Source organism: Amblyomma americanum, chromosome 4 (assembly GCF_052857255.1).
Source record: "Amblyomma americanum isolate KBUSLIRL-KWMA chromosome 4, ASM5285725v1, whole genome shotgun sequence".
Classification (NCBI taxonomy): Eukaryota; Metazoa; Arthropoda; class Arachnida; order Ixodida; family Ixodidae; genus Amblyomma; species Amblyomma americanum.
The window spans coordinates 177,282,789-177,295,006 of NC_135500.1; the positions used below are offsets into that span (position 1 = coordinate 177,282,789).

The window sequence follows — 12,218 nt, forward strand, 5'->3', positions numbered from 1 at the left end:
TACTGAACACATTACCCAGCATTACGCTAAGACGAGATCCACTGCCTCCATGGTATGGCTTTCCTGCATTGTTCGATTTCACTCTTACACAGTTCCACAACAACATATTGTACAAGAATTTCTTACACTTGAGGAAAAATGCAATGGTTTCACGAACATTTATACTGACAGTTAAAAAATGAATTCCTACGTAGGAAGCACAGTAGTGCGAGGCATTTCGGAGAAAACAATACGACTTCCACAGTGCGCATCCATCTTCACTGCAGTTTCAGTATGTGTGGCCATAGAAAAAATACTAAGTGAGAACCTCAAAAGCGTTATTTACTCAGACTCTTTAAGTGTACTTGCAGCTTTCCACTCTAGAAACGCAATCACTCCTACACTTGGTGATGCCATACACAACATAGTAACAGCCACAGCTCGAGGACAAAACATTAAACTCTGCTGGGTCCCGAGTCATGTCGGAATAAAAGGCAATGAGAGAGCAGATTTCTGTGCTGCTCAAGCTCGTGGCAAGGAAAAAAACTAAATGTACCCTTTAATGACTGCATGAAATTAGTACTACAGAAATTAAGGGAAAATGACAGTCGGCTTGGAGCAGCGAAGTGAATAATAAGCTGCACTTAGTAAAGCCGGTTTTAGCTGAATTTAAGTCATGTGTGCACCAGGAAAGTTTTAAGGAAGTGATTTTATGCCGTCTTCGAATAGGCCACACGCACCTTACGCACAATTTCTTGCTAACAAAACAAGACAAACCTGTTTGCGAAGAATGCGGAGATGATCTTACGGTTAATCACATTTTAATCTCATGTGCGAAACTGGAAAAACTAAGGAAAAAGTACTTCACTCAATTTTATCATGAATGCATTCCTTTCCACCCAAAATTGCTCTTAGCTGATAATGCCATTGTTAACATACCTTCCATTTTTAGCTTTTTAAAAGGAGCAGGCGTACTTGAAAAAGGTAATTTTTGAACCACAATTACATGATACACCTCAGCCACTTTCTCATTCCTGAGAAGTAGGCTGATGCTTTTAATTTGATTGGTTGGGAGCCTCAGGATCCTTGCCTAGCCAAGGATAGGAGCTAAGGCTGCCTGACCTCTTTAAGGCTTTTACCATTAGCCATTTCCAAATTTCTTCTCCTCTGTTATTACTAGGCAGTACAATCTTTTTAGGTCATCTACACCATCGACGATTTTTCATGTTCCTAAACATTCTACAGAAAACCGATTCTATACCTTGAGCTTGGCGCATGATGGCCTTAGCTGCCTATGTGCCATAAAACCCAACACAACACAACACAATACATTTTTGTTTGTGCAAAATATGTGTGTGCATTGTTAGCACTCCACTTGGGGAATAGCTGGTGCTGAGTGAGTGGTTCTCCAAATGTAGTGAAACAAGGCTATGTTGAGAGTTCTAAAAACTTGAGAAACTTGCAATGTCTTTCAATGTTAGCTTTAACACATTCGCATGCTTAAAGATGTATTAACATATGAAAGAGTTTTCAAGATGCCATAAAATTGGAATGACTAGTGTATGGTGACGAGCATTACTTGTATTTTGAACATTATCCAAGTGCTAGGACATATAAAATGCATTAAAACATTTTGTCACAGTATCTCAATGTTGTGTAACATCATAATTCTTTTTTCTTTGTGCAGCTGTTTATGCAAATGTATAGAGCTAGACTGTTTCCTGGTGTTCATCCAAGTCGAATATTGTCCCAGCACTTCGACCACATCATTCAAGTGAGCAAAGTGTTTTTTTAGTAGAGCTTTCTTTGTTGTGTTCGTAACATTTTCTGCCCCCGCAAAATGCCAAAATTTTAACGGATTGTTTTCAATATGTGAGATCACCGCCTGTGTATGGTTCATGTTCGCTTTATACTCACGTGGGATTTGTAAGTTTCACTTCTTTATGCCACTGTAACCTCCCAGCGAAATATGAATGCCAGTCTGCACAGTGTATGTCCAGAATAGGCGTGCTTCCACAAAATTTTTTTTCCCTCTCTTTAGGTAGACCTAATTTAAGCTTGAAATTGCCCAATTGAGACATATTTTCAAAGGCCGAGTGCACATTTAGCATTATTATGGCTGTTTTGTGTTGATTTTACCTTAATGTACAAAATATTCTGTATGATAATGTGTTCTTTCTTGCAAGGTGGAACAATAATAGGCACTGCAGAGCATTTTACAAAATTTTTGTAGCAGATACGCTCCTCTTTTTCTGTATTTATTAAGATGTCGGATGTATGCAGTCATGTCACCTAGCAGGCTTGCATGTAACATTAGAAATAGTAACAAGCTTTCAAAGATTATCCAAATTGATATCAACCTCAGCTGTGTCATTGATCTGTTAGTTTAGGAGAGGATATCGCTTTCTTTTCAGAGTCTTTTTGTAAAGCTTCGCAAATTGGTTCCGTGTTGTTTGGCCAGCCTGAGTTTTCATATCGAGCTTCCTGACCAAGATGAACTGCAGGTAAGCCGTGTCAGCGATTTACCATTCATTCCCTTTGTCTCCACCTTTGACTGCTGTGTGTAATCACATCAATGGCACATATAGGGAACCTTTGCTGCATTGTGGCGGGAGAGGACACCGCAGCCACACAACGGTTGCACTGCACTGCCTTACACTACTGAGGAATAATAATTCAGGTTCAGGGCTAATTTCTCAGTGATAATTTAGAGGCCTTGTGCGATAAAGCGGCTGTGCTTCACATTGTGCTCTTAAGGGTAGCTTAAGCATAGTCTCAAGTTTACTTCCTCAAGCTGCACTCAAATTTTGCATAAGGGGTAACATAATCATTGGGCAACTTTTTTTGGTGCTCATTCATTTTTCTGTTGTGGGCCTGTATGCTTGTCAGGTGGCTGTTGTGGGGACTGCTGTCAGCTTGGATGACCATGCTATGGAGGCTCAGACTAGCATCAGACTCAAGCCCGTCTCAGGTGTGTGTCTACCACATGCGCATCAATTCATTTTGACTAGCACAGGCGGATCGGAGTTATTAGCCATCACCTGCTCATTTGTCTTCTGTGATAGTGCAACCGCTAATCTTGTGTAAAAATAACAAGAGACCTTGTTCTTTACTTTTTGTCTACCCTTTATGTGGTGCCTCTGTAGGGGTCTTTAAATAGAAGCTGAACATTTTTTCTTTTCGTTAGACTTCAACAAGCTGCAATTGTGTGAATATATGAAGCTTGCCGGTAAACTGTGTTAAGTTTTATTGTGCTATCGTTTAAAACAGTGGTGCAGTCATTTAACAAAGCCGGAACAGTGTTCAAGCTTCTTTGCACATCACAATGCCATGGCCATTTGTGGGTGCAAGTACTATGGTGGAACTTAAAAAGAAATAAAAGTATAGGTCCAGGCACGCACTCCACTGCATCATTGTGATACCTGGTTGAGGGGGCAGGTTTGGTTGCTTACCTTGTAAACAGTCATTGTTCTTTGTACAGTGTTCTTGTTTGTGTTTTTGGGACTATATTTGGTGGAGTGACAACGACTGTGATCTATGCAATTTTGTTAGACAAAGTAGCTGTCAAATCCAGCCAGCCCAATCAGGTTTTGCCACTTTCTAAGCTGTAGGGTTTACCTACCTCTTTCAGTCTCTTTTTTTTTTTGCTAAAGACATCTTGAGTAGTACCTGAAAACTCTGATGAGCAAGACATCTGATGAGGCAAGGGGCATTACACTGTTCTGAGAATGTTTTCGAGCATAAGTGTTTGAGAGAATTTGGATTAGCAAAGAACAGCTGTTTATAGTGGGGTACAACTTAATAAAACAGCAGTTGCTAACACTGGGCCATGGTCCGCGATATCCTGTATTACTCTGCTAGCCAATCACCACAGTAAACAAAATCAGCTTTTTAATGTTTGCCTTTATGAAAGAGGCAGGTATCAAAATCCTAGAGCATATAATTTTTTTCTTGTGATTAGTTTTTTGTTTAGGCAAAAAGAAAGGTTTTAACTACGGACTACTTTTTTGTCGTGAAAGAATTCTGTGCGGCAGTCCTGAATATGGACGGAGCTTCACCGCAGACTTAACTTGTATCCGACTATAGAGTTCGAGGAGTGGATGAGAAAGTTTTTGGTGCATTTCTGAAGCCATTTGAAAGCACTTTTGGAAGATAGAGCAGTCTGAGAGTGGTCATTTAATGGCTTCTTCTTTAGCCTGGAATTGTTGCTGAGCTCATGCCAAGGCACTGTGCACTTCATCTATGTCGTCCTGCTGTTTTCTAATTTTTTAATGCAGAAATGCACTTTGGCACTTGGACACCAGATTTTTGCAGACCCAGTTTTGGGGCAGCCAGTCCAGTTTTTGCTCATAGATCCAGCTTTGTGTCCCCACTGCAGAAGTCACCAGGAGAGCAATGAGGAGCACCCATATCTTTAAAAGCTCACAGCTCTCCAGTTTTTAGTAATACCATGGCAGCGCCAACCAGAGAGTCGTTTAACATCCTTAGAAGGACCGCAGTTATGGAACGGACGAGATTGCAAGCATATGCACGGAGCTCTTATTACCAGCTGCAGCGCCGTCTGCTCGGTTGCTCTGCTGACACTGCACAATCCTCGCTGCTCATCTGCTCACAACGGGGCTTGTAGGAGGATAGGTTATCCGTGCTATGCAGGTGAGCTTGGAAGAAGAGGAAGATGAAAAGGGACAAGCAGTACATTCGAATACAAAGGTGTCTGTGCCAGCTCCCTGAAGGAGAACAATAAGGAAGGGGAGACGAGGGGTGTAGTAATCCATCACCAACTGCTAGTGCATTTGGTAAAAATGCTTATCTGCAGTAGTTGCATCCAGTGTTTTGTGGCTGTATCTGCAAATGTTTTGCTGTTATCGTGTTAGCTCCTGCCCCTTCATTGCCCTTGCGTCGCAGTTTTTTGGGGCATATATTTCTCTCTCACCCAAGCTTATTTGCTTGTGGAATCATGATTATTGACAGCTGGCACATCTGTAATTTCTATCATCACATGGTCTTTTGTATGCATAGAAGTTCAGAACAGAAAAGAGTGCCAAAGGGAAGATGAAGTGTACACAGGTGTGTAGCATTTGTCGATGATAATTGTTCACACTTACATCAATTCCTCTTGAATGCTAGTTGGGGCTTGAGCACTTTGGATGAATGTCAAAGTATTTTGAATTTTTTTATTATTGTGTACATTGAATGGCTAGTGAGTCCGCTCTGGGTGGAAACAGCTTTGTAACTACTGCTGAGCAAGAAACATGACTATACTGCCCCATTTCCCTTTATTTTGTTGACGTGTACAGCCTCCACAGAAACAGATCAGGAGCTGATTTTTCGAATGGATGAGGAGAAGCACAGTGACCAGCTACCTTCTATCGGTGAGTATCATGAGCTTCTAAATGGATTGATAAGCACATTTTCTACCCAGTGCGCAGTGTATAATTAATGCCACTGATGACTGCCTTGACAAGTTTGGATGTGTGCTGTGCTGTTAACTTTTCTGTTGCAGCTGTCACTTGTTTTTTGTGATGCATGTGGCTTGCTTGTGATTATAAAGTGTGGAAGTGCAGGCTGGTTTTTCGTCATTGTTCATGTCTGTTTTGCACTGTTGTGTTTTATGATTCACTTGTGACAATGAGCTATGTCTTAAAGTAGAGAACCGAAACAATGACCTTTAGAACTTTATCGCAAAAGGCCACAATGGGTGTCCAGTGCTTTAAATCTCTTAGCTAAAATAGTAGAACAGTGTTTGATTCAGGAGCCTTCTGGTATTTATCTAAAGTTTACATGATTGTAAGTTGACCTATCTTTTAAAATTTTAAAATCCGAAGTGGTGCGGTCGACTTACAATCGAAATGAAAAAATCGCACTGTAAGTAAAGGTGAGACAAACGAGATATCAGGCATGCTACAGCATGGTTGTATTTTTGCTGCGCGGCTTCGTCCCATCACTCTTGGTGCTGGCCTTGAGCAGCTGCTATGTCAATGCGCAGAACTGGCACCTCCCCGCGTGCGCTGGCGGCGGCTATCGATAAGCAGCAGACTGGCACCCCACACGTGGCTGCTGGCTGCGGTTGCTGATAAGCGGCGGTGGCCCGATAACGCAATTGCGTTCTACAGGAAGCTCAAGTGTCGAACAAGTTTTCTTCTTTACTTTCGAATGCGCGCTCGGCGCTCAAGGGAGCATTGATGGTTGATGGAAGGCCCGCTGTTCCAATCGAGGCGGCACCCCCACTCGGAACAGCAGCGGTGCCGGGGAGTGTCGGTAGCCGACGGAAGAGCCGACGCCATTCACGCGTAATTTCTCTTTGGCTCTGACGCATTTGACTACTGCCGGCCGCGTTTCACAAGTTTTTAATTTGGTGCTTCGTTAGTCATCATTTGTGCTCCAGGAGGTCCGGCAAGCGACCGGTGCTCGTTCATGGCTACATTCAATATGGCTGCCATTTTTTATGCCGAAGAAACGAACAGCCACGCCGGGCCGCAAGTTCGACGTTTGCAACAGGGTGACAAAGGTGTCGCAGCTGCAGCGAGGATAATTTTCAGCTGTTCCACGTGATGCCATGGTGTGGCTGTTTGAGAAGTGCGGGATTTCACTGGGCGATGGCATTAGAACAACGTGCTGTGGGACCGCAGCAGCGATCATGACAGCAGCACTAGTGAGGACAATGGCACAAGTGTGGACGAGTAGTCCAGTGAATAATACATTTTCATTTTGGAATGTGCCCACAAGCACGCCTGCGCGCTGCAGTCGATAGCAGCTGGTGATAAACGGCGGCCACTGGATAATGCTATCACGTTCAACTATTCAAGGCCAAGCTTAAACAACCTCGGAAGTTTTTTTTATTTTTCAGAAATGTGATTTGGGGGGGTCGACTTTCATTCGAGTCGACTTACAATCTTGTAAATACGGGGTATCTTAGCGATTTAAACTATCATAATTTTTTTGGCTTTTCAGTGACAGTGCGACTGACTAAAAATGTGTTGGTGCAATATACCTTTAAGCCATTTTTTTTTTAAATCTCAACTAGCCATATTTTGCACGAATGGAACAGTCGCCAAGCCATGTGATGGGGCACATTTTGCATTCCTCCTCCTACTTGGGGTGCAGCTGTCGCATTGGCTCAGTGGTTATGATACTCAGCTGCTGTCTAGAAAAACGCAGGTTTGATCATAGTCATGATGGAGGTGAAATGCTAGAGGCCCATATAATGTGTGATATCGGTGCACGTCAAAGAATCCCAGGTGACGGCATCCGTCATTGCCCGAATCACGTTAAACCCCATAAAGTAAACCAAACCAAATCTACTCATGGTGCCTTATGCAGTGGGAAGGGCTCTTACTGTATGAAGTTTCTTAAAGTGCAAAGGTGTGACAGAAGCCTGGCTCCTGTCACACCATGTACAGTACTCACGGATTGAAATAGGACATTCGGAGCGCGTGGCTTCATGGAGCGCCGCCCGTAGATGCTCATAGAACCAAGGTGGTGCATTGTGGTACACGCAGCTTCCAAGGAACTTTTGAACGCCATTAAGGCTCTATCACAGTGTGTAGTTGGACCAGCTGAGCCAGGTTTCATAATGTGATGAAAATACAGCGCTTTGATACAGGACGCAAGAAGAGGGATCCTGTGTTGTGCCTCTTCTTATGTTCTTGTGTACCTTTAGTTTTCATAACCTTGCTAATATCGACAAAACATCTCACCTCACAGGTCAGAAGCTGCCAAGGACTCCCAGGCTCCCAAATTTAAGATACCAGGTGAGAAACCCTATGAAAGTTGACATAGATTTGCTAAACTAGTGAGTTAAATAGGGGACAATAATTACTGGTGCTTGTTTTCAGCAGTTGGACGTAAAGAGCCCTGCATTTGTGGTTTTTATCTTTGTGCAGAGATAGAAGTTGCACAAGGAACTTCTGTGGGGGAGAAGACAGTACTGTGGGCATCATAATGTGTCGCATCTGTAAACTCTCACTTTTACCTAGTATATTGAGGTTTTTATCCATGTGTGCTCTGACATTGCCTCTTTCATGGGGCTGAAGGGAGGGGCATTGTACACTTCAGACCTCTGTCACCTCATGTCTTTAGGAGCAAACGGGAACTTAATTTTTTTTTCTCGAAATTTTGGCAGAAGGAATCACGCTTTGTAATTCAACCTTTAAAGGACGAAGCTGTATTTTTATGGGAAAATCTTGTGAGCATTTTACAAAAGGTGGGAGCATTTTGAATAAATTGTATGTATACTTACTGATGTTTATTTGTTTTTAGGCACATAATGCTTGGCTTATACAAAAAAAAAAAACCTGCAGAAATGGGAGTTTTCTAGCTTTCATGATATTAGCTTCTTCTTGTGAAGTTTTTAGAGCTAAGTAAATAAGAGTACTTATGCTGTCATGATGAGGTTCCTTTTCTTACAAGATATGCCAGCTGAGCAAATTTCGTCTTACTTTTGCAGATTTCATTTGTGATATGTAATAAAAGCACAAGGGCAGGATATTATATGAGGTGTTAATTGAGACTAAAATTTTTCTTCTTAATCCTCATGTTATGCACAAGTGGTTATAATAGGGGTTTTATTTCGCACAGAAAGTGGACCACTGTACAAAAATAGGGGTAAGCTTTGTATAACTGAACGAGTGAATAAGGAAACCTTTTTTTTTTTTTTTCAAGAAACCTTGGATGGCTGGCATTTTCTAATTTTTCTCTCGATTGCAAACACTGAAATTCAGGATATTGTGCCGTCTTGAGCGGAGTTGTGTGCAAAATAATTCACAACATATTTTTGGCTAATTCTGGTTCCTTCTAATAACCGTTTCTCTTTAAAAACCATACTGATCTAAAAATCAGAATTTTCAGGGAGAATATAAGGGGAAAGCTGAGCCTGTCTTTGATAAAATGTATACAGGTTGCGAATTTAGCTAGAAATCCTGTCCTGCCATCGGGTAAGAAATGAAAAGTGGTGTGTGGTGTGTCTGTGCGTGAGGCAGAGAGAGAGGGGGTTTGGAGGGAAGTGAACACCTCCTCGTTGTTTTTAAAGCTGCCACTGCTTCTTGGCCACATGTATGTAGTATATAATCCACTTTCTTATTGCCCAGTTTCATTTTCTTGCGATATAAACTCTCTCTTGTTTGCTCTAGAAAGACCAGGCTGTTTCGTTGCAGCTATGTGGCTTCATTATAAGCACAAAAAGTGCTTGCGCTCTTTGTTTTTTTTTGTGGCTGTAGAAGGATTGAAAATCAGCTCACTAATTAATTTGTACTGCTCAGAATGGCAAGTCAACCTTACAGGAGAAAAGGGAAAGTTTCATTCTGAAGGGAAGCGGAAGCGTCTTATTTCAAACTATTGGTACTGTTTTTTTGCTGATGGATTTATGCACTTACCCCTGCAGGAACTCTGTTGTGGAAGGCACGGTGTTGACCTGACATCTCTGGATCATATACCAGGAGGAAAGATTGAGAAGTACTTGGGCAACCTCGACTTCTTTTTCATCCGTGAGGGCACAAGCATACGAGAGGTATGGAGCCAGCGTTAGTGAGGGGCTCACCACTTGCTTCTGCATGATATGAAGGATTTTCCTTTTATGTCCAGTGCGCGTCATATTTAGAAGGAACATGGCAATGTGTGGCCGCCACACTGCTGCCAACAACTGGCGAAAAGCGGCGGCGAAGGCGTATGTGTCTGGTGCCGCCCATTCTCACCGGCTCTCAGCGGTAGCCCTTTGCAAAGCATAGCGGCCATGTGTTGCCGTGTTCCCTCTAAGCGTGACACATGCTGTACATTTGTTAGTGGCTGCTTTCCTTTCAGGCGTTAAGTAACAACCATCATATTTGATTTTGGTACAAAGACAACATGACATATTTGATGCTGGTGCGGTTATTGTGGAACCCTGTAAATTCCCCTCTTTTTGAAGTCTTTGGTCAGTCTGTGGGTTAATTTCACTTCAAGTCTCAGTGAGCAGCTGCTGCTGCTGTTGCTGCTGTTGCTGCTGCTGCAAGCTATCCTGAATGGTGCAGTTTTTGCAGATGCTAAAAATGGCTGTGGATCCAAACACTGATCTCTAAGGTGCAATTCATTTAGTAGGCGATGCTTTTTTTTTTGTAGTTACAAATGCATTCTTAATGAAATTCAAAATTCCAACCTGAGGATTTGTGTGGGAAAGCTTTTTATTCCCTTGGAGTGAGGTAAATAAATGCCTCTTAGTTCAAAGTTTTTTCAAAAGTGGCCTTCTGGAATGTGCTACTGAGTACTTAGCCAAGACTCTCAGTAAAGAAAGTTGCTCGTAGAAACTACAGTGTGGCTAGACTCTGTCCAAGGTTTCCACAAACCAAAGTACGGTGGTGGGCCAGTGAGGGCTGCCAGCACCGTAACTCCTGTAAGAGCCTAGAGTGGTGGTAAATTGGCTTGAAGTGACTTTCACCTCTTCATTCGCTGCAAACAAGCAGGCGCTCCATGTGTGGCCATTCTCATTCCATTTGCAGGAAGGTGGCCTAAATGGGTTTGTGCAAGGTTTTATGACCGAAGTCCTGGCAATAGTGCGGGCCCACGTGGCTTCGTTGGGTGGCAATGCAGTTGTGGCTTTTCAAATGACCCAGTGTGTCCTGCTTCACAACCCTCACAAGAATCAGGTCAGCTGCTTTTGATGATCCCTGTGTTTTAATTGTGTTCTTATCATTTGGAGCAAATAGCTGCAAGAATAGTTAGTTACATGTGGTAGCTAGTATTTGGTGTACTGTAGCTGACTGCACAAAGTCGTATATAGTAGAATCTTGATGATACAGACCTCACGTGGTCGCAAAAGATATTCGCGTCAGCTAAAATTTATATCATCAAAAAAAAAAACAGACAAAATCTGCATGCCACGTGTCACTGCTTGCTGCTTGTGGTGCACACTGTGCGACTGGAGATTGCAGTGCATCAGCGACCTGCGGTTTGCATTGTGTGAGCAGTGTGTAGCGCTTGCTGGTGTGGTCGTGACTTCTGCATTCGTATCATCTATAGCGGCACCTGAGAGTGTTTGGAGTGCACAAATCTCTGCACATAGTGCACAGTGCAGTTTGGCTTGGAATTTTGCAAATTTATATCATCTTGAGTATTCGTATCAGCTGTGATCGTATCATCAAGTTTCTACTGTTTGGTGTTTCAAAGCAAACACATGTTACTTTGTTTTTAATAGGGGTGTGCGAATAGTGAAATTTTCGAATACGAATATGAAGAAAAAATGGCTTCAAATATCAAACATATGTTCAGTAAGAAAAAAAGTACTTCAGAAAATAATAAACAAGCAAATGTTGTTGCCCTTATATTTTTCAAACTAGTGTATGGTCTTTGCAGCTGAAATAAACAAAACTAGACTGACTTCGCACCGTAAAAAAAAACATGATGTGCACAGAAATCATTACCTGATTTGACAGCATAACAATATCCAACCTGTAACATGGTCATGCAAAATGAAATGCATAAAATAAGCAGACTGGCAGCAAAAAATAACATGATGGCTAATAAAACCTCATTAATTCGAAGTTCAAGATTTATAGAATGCCAGGTGGCCCCCTAAATAAAAAACTGCTGAAAATGGGAAGATTCTGAAAAGCTTTATGAAATGGCTCCATCGCACAAATGCCCAGTTTCGGCGTGCTGGAAGAACAATGCAAACTTAAGAGAGGGGGAACGCACATTGCTGTCAGACCGTCGAGATTGCTTCTAAAAAGGAAAAAAAAAAAGACCAGCAACACGCCAGTCGCGTCCGAAAACGACACGGAGCTAGAATTGGACTACCGGTCAATGCATGGGCCGTCAGCTGCCGTTGCCACAGGTGAGTGGCGTAGCTCAGAAACCAGAACTATGTGGTCAGGCAATTTTTTGGCTAGGCAATAGGGGCCCTGCAGTCATTGTCACGCCACTCGTTATGCCCACTTTAGTGGCGCACGGGTTACGATGCACCATTTAATAGGCAGGATTTTTACTCGACCGCTTGCTGCTGTGACACTTTGACTCACCTTTTCGGGAGCCACATCCAAAGTTCTGCAAGTGGGTTTTCCCGGAAATCATTATTAACCAAAACGAGATGGCGGACCTTGCGCTAGGAGGGTTATAAACGCAACTGGACAAATGCCATGGGTGTGGACATTAATTAAGTGACATATTACGGATGGACAAAAAAAAAAATAAAAGCGCTTTCGCGTTGTGATTCTTCGAAGGTCGTTGGCCATCTTGTTCTCTGCACGTGTGATATGTGGGATAGCCCAGTT

The 12,218-nt window shown here is 42.5% G+C and overlaps 1 protein-coding gene across 7 annotated transcripts in view; it reads left to right on the plus strand.

Annotated features, from left to right (window-relative positions):
* Nucleotides 1-12,218, plus strand: part of LOC144128741 (C2 domain-containing protein 5) — a 44,811-nt gene that overhangs the window by 31,806 nt on the left and 787 nt on the right. For all 7 annotated transcript variants that reach the window (XM_077662392.1, XM_077662395.1, XM_077662391.1 and 4 more), the window contains 7 exons: nucleotides 1,667-1,753; nucleotides 2,394-2,483; nucleotides 2,869-2,950; nucleotides 5,277-5,351; nucleotides 7,684-7,730; nucleotides 9,359-9,484; nucleotides 10,449-10,595. In XM_077662392.1, coding sequence (XP_077518518.1) covers nucleotides 1,667-1,753; nucleotides 2,394-2,483; nucleotides 2,869-2,950; nucleotides 5,277-5,351; nucleotides 7,684-7,730; nucleotides 9,359-9,484; nucleotides 10,449-10,595 — 654 coding nt within the window. The remainder of the gene's footprint in view (nucleotides 1-1,666; nucleotides 1,754-2,393; nucleotides 2,484-2,868; nucleotides 2,951-5,276; nucleotides 5,352-7,683; nucleotides 7,731-9,358; nucleotides 9,485-10,448; nucleotides 10,596-12,218) is intronic.